The following is a 9,204-nucleotide window of genomic DNA, read 5'->3' on the forward strand; positions in this document are numbered from 1 at the left end:
ACTGCTTCTGCTGGAACCTCAGCTGAGGCGTCTGGAAAGCAAAGAGGTGATAGGTAACAGGCAGCGTGGCTTTCCAAAGGGGAAAGTTGCCATTCCTGGCAATTTTGGTAACCATCTGTGGGTAGGGCTACAGCGTTGGTGGATGGGGGCAGAGCGCGTGACCTGGTCTGCCTGGACTTGTGCAAAGTGTTTGACGCCGTCCCGCACAACGTCCTTCTCTCTAAGTCAGAGAGCCATGGATTGGATGGATGGATTGGATGGATTGGATGGATGGATTGGATGGATGGATGGATGGATGGAGCACTCTGTGGATAAAGCAGATGAGCTGCAGTGGTGCTTTCCAGCCGTCTCCTGTCTTTATTTTTGTGGTTCTGTGGTGTTGGGCAAATGCTGGGAATGTTTTTCCAAAGAGGTTGCTGCACAAACCTGCTTGGGCAGGTGGCAGTGAGAAGAGTGGGTAGGGGCTGTGCGGAGCCCTTTCTGGAGCCGGGCTGGGAGTAGAGGAGTAGGTGTTGAGTAGAGGTGGCTTTCCGCCGGCCGAAAGGCTGAGTTTGCAGAGTTAGTGAGACGAGAGGCAGCGGCAAGTGTTTTGTCAGAGGTCTTTATTTTCAGTGGCATAAATAAGTGAATAAATAAATAAATAAATAAATGAATAAATAAGTAGAGAGAGTCCTTTGTCCAAATCGATGGGAGAGGCTGTATGAATGGAGGCGCAGCGGTAGCAGGCTGCGGGTGCCGTGCGGTTGTTGCAGCCGTGTCTGTTGTCCCAGGAGAGGAGAGGCGTGAGGCACGGGGGTGGGTTTGGGGCGTCGGTGTGGGAGCGTGGCGGGAGGCACGTGGATGTGGGTCGGTGTGTGGGGGTGGGTGTTTGCGCTAGCGGCGCATGGTGCGGGTGAGGTTGTGGAGGTGCTGTAAAGAGGTGCGAGCTTCGAGGCGGACGTGGTCCCAGGCGCAGGCGCTGTGGTTGTGGGCGTGGAGGAAGAGGTGGATGTCCCTGAAGTACTTGTTGATGGTGAGCAGCGGGTTGCGTGGTCCTTTGAAGAGCGTGGCGTTGTCAGGGAGGCATTGCTCGAGTTGGTGGATGTGGTGCTGGAGTTTGTTGAGGAGGTCGTTGCGAGCCTGGCTGTGCCAGTGCTGGCGGGTGCTGTTGGTGCCGAGGGTGCGGAAGAGGTGCTGGAGGATGCGTAGGGCGGTGGCGGCGGCTTGGTGCGGGCGGAGGTTGCTGTGGAGCAGGGTGTCGGGGAAGAAGGGCGGCTCTTGGAGGTGGCAGGGCTGTGCGTAGCTGGGAGCCACGTCCTGGAGGAGGCGGAGTGCGTCGCCGGGGAAGGTGTCGTCGTGTGTCCAGAGCTGTTGGCAGGCGAGGGTGGTGGCGAGAGCCGTGAGGAGGAGCAGGAGTGCCGGGGCGGCGTGCGGCAGGCGTGGCTGTGGGGCGTTGGGCGCAGCCATGGTGGGTCTGTGGGTGCTGTGGGGTGGTGCTGGGCAGGAGGCTGGTGAGGCTCGGCGCTGGTGCTGGCGGTGGCTGTGCTTGGGGTGCTGCCGGGTGTGCGGCTTTGTATCGCGGCAGCTTTCCCTTCATCGCTTTCTGATTGCTGGGAGTTTCTGCCCGTGGTTTCCAGTCAGGGCTGGTGGCTGTGGTGGTCTCGGGGCAGTGGTTTGTTGGGGTGTCCGTGGTTGGGGACTGTGGTGGCAGTGGGGTGGCAGTAGTGGGTGAGTGGGGTTATGAAAGCGCTGGGTCGGAGGCGTCGGGTCAGCTGTGTCAGGGAGGGTTGTTGGGTGTTCTTGGTCAGCTGCGGGGCCAGCTGCAAGGCCTGTGCTGTGCAGCTGAAGTTTCTCTTTGTGCCCAAGCGTCTTTTCCACCTGCAATGCCCTGGTGGTGGCTGTGGTCACTTTTCCTTTCACTTTGTGGCTTGCCTTTATTTTCCTCTTAGGCAGTGTTTTCCTTTTGTGCTTGCAAGGGATGAGCAGTGACGTCAGTGGGCCGGGCCTGGGGATGCCCCTCTTGCAGCAAGGGCCCGGGGGCAGTGGCAGTGAACAAGGGCGTGTGTGTGGGTGTGAGCGTTGGAGGCCTGGAGGTGTTCTTGCATGGAGGGGGCCTCGCTGCAGTCTTGGAAGCTGAGGAGGCAGGGCAACAAGACATTAAAAAATAGGCTTGAGTGAAGAAGGATTAGGAAGAAAGGAGGAGCTTTGGTGCTGCTGTGTTGCTTGCTCTGTGTCTGTTGTCCCATGTGTTTGGCCCCAGAGTGAGGGCATGGTTGTGTTTTCCCTGCTTTGGTGGAGGCGGCAGGCAGAGAACAAAATGAGACTGTCCCCCGTGCGGCAAAATGTGTTGTGTTTTGGGATTGCCAGAGCCCTGCCCCGGAGCAGTGGTGTCCTGTTCCGGGCTCTTTAGTCCATGGGAGGTGTGGAGATCTTGGAGGGGCTGGCCGGCCCTGTAGACGCAGAGGAGACCGGAGCGCATCACTTGTGAGAAAGGCTGAGGGAGCTGGGCCCGGCCCGTTCAAGTGAAGTAGAGAAGACTTGGCAGTAGTTTCAGATGCCTTTGCACAAACACACGTAATATGGGGAAGAACGAAGAGGAGTTGAGGGCGTAGGCATGCCTGCGTGGGCATGATCTCCCTGGCCTCGTGGAGACATTGTGGGATTGCTCCTATGAGTGGGGCATTGGATTGGAAGGTTTTAGACGCCTGGGAAAAGAGGGTGTGGAGGCGAGGCGGGGTTTAGCTGTGTGTGTTTCAGTGAGCAAGTGGAAAGTATGGAAATGTTCCTGGGTTAGGACGAGGAGCCATTGGAGAGCTTGTGGGTCCAGGTTAAGGGGGAACCAGAGACACGGGATGTTGGAGTGGCTGGGGTCCGGTACAGGCCCATCAAGCCGGGAGGATGGAGTGGACGAAGCCCCGTATAGCCGGATGGTAGTGGTTTTGCGTTTGCAAGCCCTGGGCCTCAGTGGGGTTTTGAAGCACAGCGATATCTTTTGGAGAGGCAACGTGGCAGGACTCCGGCCACGTGGGAGGTTTCTGGAATGTGTCAGTGACAAGTCCCTTGCGCAAGTGACTGAGGAGCCAGCAAGGACAGAGGCCGTGTGCTCACCAGTAGGAGGAGCTGGTGGGGAATACGATGCTCCAAGGCAGCCTTGGCTGCAGTGACCACGGGATGTTGGAGTAGGAGATCCTCGGGATAGTGAGCCGGTCAGCCAGTGAACTCCCTGGCCCGGACTTGGGAGAGCAGACTTTGGGCTCTTCAAGGATGTACTTGACAGAGTGCCAGATGATAGAGGCCTGGAGGACAGAGGGGCCCCAGGATGTGGCTGAGTTTCAAGGATCCCCTTCCTCCAAGCTGAGGAGTGATGCATTTGAAGCAGGGGGAACTGGTGCGAAAACGCCAGGAGGCATCCACGGATGGCTAGGGAGCTGCTGGGCAAACTGTGATCAAAAAGAGAAAGTTTCAGGAAGCGGGAAGGAGGACAGGTGGCCTGAAAGGAACACAGGGAAAGGGTACGGTAAGCTAGAGACAAGGTTAGGCTTGCCAAGGCCCCTTTGGAACTGAGTCTGGCCAGGGCTGTCAAGGGTGGGAGGGCAGGCTTCGCTAGATCTCTTGCAAGCAAAAGAATGTTAGCGATAATGTGCGTAAGGAAAGGGGAGACGTGGCCGTCCTGGGCAAAGAGAACGCTGAGGTTCTCAGCAACGTCTGTGCGTCCCTCTTCAGTGCGAGTGCTCCAGCCACACTGCCCAAGTTGCAGAAGGCAAAGGCAGGGAGCCCTGCGTGAAGAATGAAGAGCCCAAGGCCACTGTAGGAGAGGCTGAGGTTTGAGACCATCTTAGGAACCTGAACATGCGCAAGTCCGTGGGACATGAAGAGATTCATTAGCGGGTCCTTAGGGAACTGTCAGATGGAGTTGCTAGGCCAGCCTGGATCATATTTGAAAAATGGTGTCTTGTCAGCTGAAGTCCCTGATACCTGTGGAGGAGGGGAAGTATAGCCCTTGTTTTTAAAACGGGGAGAGCAGAAGAGCACGGGAATACGAAGCAGTCGGTCTGACCTCCGTGCCAGGCAAGACGATGGCACTGCTTCTGCTGGAACCTCAGCTGAGGCGTCTGGAAAGCAAAGAGGTGATAGGTAACAGGCAGCGTGGCTTTCCAAAGGGGAAAGTTGCCATTCCTGGCAATTTTGGTAACCATCTGTGGGTAGGGCTACAGCGTTGGTGGATGGGGGCAGAGCGCGTGACCTGGTCTGCCTGGACTTGTGCAAAGTGTTTGACGCCGTCCCGCACAACGTCCTTCTCTCTAAGTCAGAGAGCCATGGATTGGATGGATGGATTGGATGGATTGGATGGATGGATTGGATGGATGGATGGATGGATGGAGCACTCTGTGGATAAAGCAGATGAGCTGCAGTGGTGCTTTCCAGCCGTCTCCTGTCTTTATTTTTGTGGTTCTGTGGTGTTGGGCAAATGCTGGGAATGTTTTTCCAAAGAGGTTGCTGCACAAACCTGCTTGGGCAGGTGGCAGTGAGAAGAGTGGGTAGGGGCTGTGCGGAGCCCTTTCTGGAGCCGGGCTGGGAGTAGAGGAGTAGGTGTTGAGTAGAGGTGGCTTTCCGCCGGCCGAAAGGCTGAGTTTGCAGAGTTAGTGAGACGAGAGGCAGCGGCAAGTGTTTTGTCAGAGGTCTTTATTTTCAGTGGCATAAATAAGTGAATAAATAAATAAATAAATAAATGAATAAATAAGTAGAGAGAGTCCTTTGTCCAAATCGATGGGAGAGGCTGTATGAATGGAGGCGCAGCGGTAGCAGGCTGCGGGTGCCGTGCGGTTGTTGCAGCCGTGTCTGTTGTCCCAGGAGAGGAGAGGCGTGAGGCACGGGGGTGGGTTTGGGGCGTCGGTGTGGGAGCGTGGCGGGAGGCACGTGGATGTGGGTCGGTGTGTGGGGGTGGGTGTTTGCGCTAGCGGCGCATGGTGCGGGTGAGGTTGTGGAGGTGCTGTAAAGAGGTGCGAGCTTCGAGGCGGACGTGGTCCCAGGCGCAGGCGCTGTGGTTGTGGGCGTGGAGGAAGAGGTGGATGTCCCTGAAGTACTTGTTGATGGTGAGCAGCGGGTTGCGTGGTCCTTTGAAGAGCGTGGCGTTGTCAGGGAGGCATTGCTCGAGTTGGTGGATGTGGTGCTGGAGTTTGTTGAGGAGGTCGTTGCGAGCCTGGCTGTGCCAGTGCTGGCGGGTGCTGTTGGTGCCGAGGGTGTGGAAGAGGTGCTGGAGGATGCGTAGGGCGGTGGCGGCGGCTTGGTGCGGGCGGAGGTTGCTGTGGAGCAGGGTGTCGGGGAAGAAGGGCGGCTCTTGGAGGTGGCAGGGCTGTGCGTAGCTGGGAGCCACGTCCTGGAGGAGGCGGAGTGCGTCGCCGGGGAAGGTGTCGTCGTGTGTCCAGAGCTGTTGGCAGGCGAGGGTGGTGGCGAGAGCCGTGAGGAGGAGCAGGAGTGCCGGGGCGGCGTGCGGCAGGCGTGGCTGTGGGGCGTTGGGCGCAGCCATGGTGGGTCTGTGGGTGCTGTGGGGTGGTGCTGGGCAGGAGGCTGGTGAGGCTCGGCGCTGGTGCTGGCGGTGGCTGTGCTTGGGGTGCTGCCGGGTGTGCGGCTTTGTATCGCGGCAGCTTTCCCTTCATCGCTTTCTGATTGCTGGGAGTTTCTGCCCGTGGTTTCCAGTCAGGGCTGGTGGCTGTGGTGGTCTCGGGGCAGTGGTTTGTTGGGGTGTCCGTGGTTGGGGACTGTGGTGGCAGTGGGGTGGCAGGAGTGGGTGAGTGGGGTTATGAAAGCGCTGGGTCGGAGGCGTCGGGTCAGCTGTGTCAGGGAGGGTTGTTGGGTGTTCTTGGTCAGCTGCGGGGCCAGCTGCAGGGCCTGTGCTGTGCAGCTGAAGTTTCTCTTTGTGCCCAAGCGTCTTTTCCACCTGCAATGCCCTGGTGGTGGCTGTGGTCACTTTTCCTTTCACTTTGTGGCTTGCCTTTATTTTCCTCTTAGGCAGTGTTTTCCTTTTGTGCTTGCAAGGGATGAGCAGTGACGTCAGTGGGCCGGGCCTGGGGATGCCCCTCTTGCAGCAAGGGCCCGGGGGCAGTGGCAGTGAACAAGGGCGTGTGTGTGGGTGTGAGCGTTGGAGGCCTGGAGGTGTTCTTGCATGGAGGGGGCCTCGCTGCAGTCTTGGAAGCTGAGGAGGCAGGGCAACAAGACATTAAAAAATAGGCTTGAGTGAAGAAGGATTAGGAAGAAAGGAGGAGCTTTGGTGCTGCTGTGTTGCTTGCTCTGTGTCTGTTGTCCCATGTGTTTGGCCCCAGAGTGAGGGCATGGTTGTGTTTTCCCTGCTTTGGTGGAGGCGGCAGGCAGAGAACAAAATGAGACTGTCCCCCGTGCGGCAAAATGTGTTGTGTTTTGGGATTGCCAGAGCCCTGCCCCGGAGCAGTGGTGTCCTGTTCCGGGCTCTTTAGTCCATGGGAGGTGTGGAGATCTTGGAGGGGCTGGCCGGCCCTGTAGACGCAGAGGGGACCGGAGCGCATCACTTGTGAGAAAGGCTGAGGGAGCTGGGCCCGGCCCGTTCAAGTGAAGTAGAGAAGACTTGGCAGTAGTTTCAGATGCCTTTGCACAAACACACGTAATATGGGGAAGAACGAAGAGGAGTTGAGGGCGTAGGCATGCCTGCGTGGGCATGATCTCCCTGGCCTCGTGGAGACATTGTGGGATTGCTCCTATGAGTGGGGCATTGGATTGGAAGGTTTTAGACGCCTGGGAAAAGAGGGTGTGGAGGCGAGGCGGGGTTTAGCTGTGTGTGTTTCAGTGAGCAAGTGGAAAGTATGGAAATGTTCCTGGGTTAGGACGAGGAGCCATTGGAGAGCTTGTGGGTCCAGGTTAAGGGGGAACCAGAGACACGGGATGTTGGAGTGGCTGGGGTCCGGTACAGGCCCATCGAGCCGGGAGGATGGAGTGGACGAAGCCCCGTATAGCCGGATGGTAGTGGTTTTGCGTTTGCAAGCCCTGGGCCTCAGTGGGGTTTTGAAGCACAGCGATATCTTTTGGAGAGGCAACGTGGCAGGACTCCGGCCACGTGGGAGGTTTCTGGAATGTGTCAGTGACAAGTCCCTTGCGCAAGTGACTGAGGAGCCAGCAAGGACAGAGGCCGTGTGCTCACCAGTAGGAGGAGCTGGTGGGGAATACGATGCTCCAAGGCAGCCTTGGCTGCAGTGACCACGGGATGTTGGAGTAGGAGATCCTCGGGATAGTGAGCCGGTCAGCCAGTGAACTCCCTGGCCCGGACTTGAGAGAGCAGACTTTGGGCTCTTCAAGGATGTACTTGACAGAGTGCCAGATGATAGAGGCCTGGAGGACAGAGGGGCCCCAGGATGTGGCTGAGTTTCAAGGATCCCCTTCCTCCAAGCTGAGGAGTGATGCATTTGAAGCAGGGGGAACTGGTGCGAAAACGCCAGGAGGCATCCACGGATGGCTAGGGAGCTGCTGGGCAAACTGTGATCAAAAAGAGAAAGTTTCAGGAAGCGGGAAGGAGGACAGGTGGCCTGAAAGGAACACAGGGAAAGGGTACGGTAAGCTAGAGACAAGGTTAGGCTTGCCAAGGCCCCTTTGGAACTGAGTCTGGCCAGGGCTGTCAAGGGTGGGAGGGCAGGCTTCGCTAGATCTCTTGCAAGCAAAAGAATGTTAGCGATAATGTGCGTAAGGAAAGGGGAGACGTGGCCGTCCTGGGCAAAGAGAACGCTGAGGTTCTCAGCAACGTCTGTGCGTCCCTCTTCAGTGCGAGTGCTCCAGCCACACTGCCCAAGTTGCAGAAGGCAAAGGCAGGGAGCCCTGCGTGAAGAATGAAGAGCCCAAGGCCACTGTAGGAGAGGCTGAGGTTTGAGACCATCTTAGGAACCTGAACATGCGCAAGTCCGTGGGACATGAAGAGATTCATTAGCGGGTCCTTAGGGAACTGTCAGATGAGTTGCTAGGCCAGCCTGGATCATATTTGAAAAATGGTGTCTTGTCAGCTGAAGTCCCTGATACCTGTGGAGGAGGGGAAGTATAGCCCTTGTTTTTAAAACGGGGAGAGCAGAAGAGCACGGGAATACGAAGCAGTCGGTCTGACCTCCGTGCCAGGCAAGACGATGGCACTGCTTCTGCTGGAACCTCAGCTGAGGCGTCTGGAAAGCAAAGAGGTGATAGGTAACAGGCAGCGTGGCTTTCCAAAGGGGAAAGTTGCCATTCCTGGCAATTTTGGTAACCATCTGTGGGTAGGGCTACAGCGTTGGTGGATGGGGGCAGAGCGCGTGACCTGGTCTGCCTGGACTTGTGCAAAGTGTTTGACGCCCGTCCCGCACAACGTCCTTCTCTCTAAGTCAGAGAGCCATGGATTGATGGATGGATTGATGGATTGATGGATGGATTGGATGGATGGATGGATGGATGGAGCACTCTGTGGATAAAGCAGATGAGCTGCAGTGGTGCTTTCCAGCCGTCTCCTGTCTTTATTTTTGTGGTTCTGTGGTGTTGGGCAAATGCTGGGAATGTTTTTCCAAAGAGGTTGCTGCACAAACCTGCTTGGGCAGGTGGCAGTGAGAAGAGTGGGTAGGGGCTGTGCGGAGCCCTTTCTGGAGCCGGGCTGGGAGTAGAGGAGTAGGTGTTGAGTAGAGGTGGCTTTCCGCCGGCCGAAAGGCTGAGTTTGCAGAGTTAGTGAGACGAGAGGCAGCGGCAAGTGTTTTGTCAGAGGTCTTTATTTTCAGTGGCATAAATAAGTGAATAAATAAAATAAATAAATAAATGAATAAATAAGTAGAGAGAGTCCTTTGTCCAAATCGATGGGAGAGGCTGTATGAATGGAGGCGCAGCGGTAGCAGGCTGCGGGTGCCGTGCGGTTGTTGCAGCCGTGTCTGTTGTCCCAGGAGAGGAGAGGCGTGAGGCACGGGGGTGGGTTTGGGGCGTCGGTGTGGGAGCGTGGCGGGAGGCACGTGGATGTGGGTCGGTGTGTGGGGGGTGGGTGTTTGCGCTAGCGGCGCATGGTGCGGGTGAGGTTGTGGAGGTGCTGTAAAGAGGTGCGAGCTTCGAGGCGGACGTGGTCCCAGGCGCAGGCGCTGTGGTTGTGGGCGTGGAGGAAGAGGTGGATGTCCCTGAAGTACTTGTTGATGGTGAGCAGCGGGTTGCGTGGTCCTTTGAAGAGCGTGGCGTTGTCAGGGAGGCATTGCTCGAGTTGGTGGATGT

General features: G+C 57.3%; 3 protein-coding genes across 7 annotated transcripts in view; 1 reads left to right on the forward strand and 2 right to left on the reverse strand.

Annotated features, from left to right (window-relative positions):
• The window catches only part of UBAP2 (ubiquitin associated protein 2), a 175,699-nt gene that overhangs the window by 120,308 nt on the left and 46,187 nt on the right, over nt 1–9,204 (forward strand). The gene's annotated exons all lie outside the window — the stretch shown is intronic.
• LOC125320089 (interferon-like) lies at nt 802–1,446 on the reverse strand. Its single transcript, XM_048292072.1, has one exon. It carries the CDS (start codon nt 1,444–1,446, stop codon nt 874–876), a length of 573 nt encoding a protein of 190 aa, XP_048148029.1. The 3' UTR covers nt 802–873.
• LOC125320082 (interferon-like) lies at nt 4,862–5,506 on the reverse strand. The gene has a single exon (XM_048292064.1). It carries the CDS (start codon nt 5,504–5,506, stop codon nt 4,934–4,936), a length of 573 nt encoding a protein of 190 aa, XP_048148021.1. The 3' UTR covers nt 4,862–4,933.

This window comes from Corvus hawaiiensis, chromosome Z (assembly GCF_020740725.1).
Source record: "Corvus hawaiiensis isolate bCorHaw1 chromosome Z, bCorHaw1.pri.cur, whole genome shotgun sequence".
NCBI classification, from domain to species: domain Eukaryota; kingdom Metazoa; phylum Chordata; class Aves; order Passeriformes; family Corvidae; genus Corvus; species Corvus hawaiiensis.

What these genes read in the sequence shown, in the direction of transcription:
- LOC125320089 (XM_048292072.1), bottom strand. Translation starts at nt 1,446, where the DNA reads ATGGCTGCGCCCAACGCCCCACAGCCACGCCTGCCGCACGCCGCCCCG.
- LOC125320082 (XM_048292064.1), bottom strand. Translation starts at nt 5,506, where the DNA reads ATGGCTGCGCCCAACGCCCCACAGCCACGCCTGCCGCACGCCGCCCCG.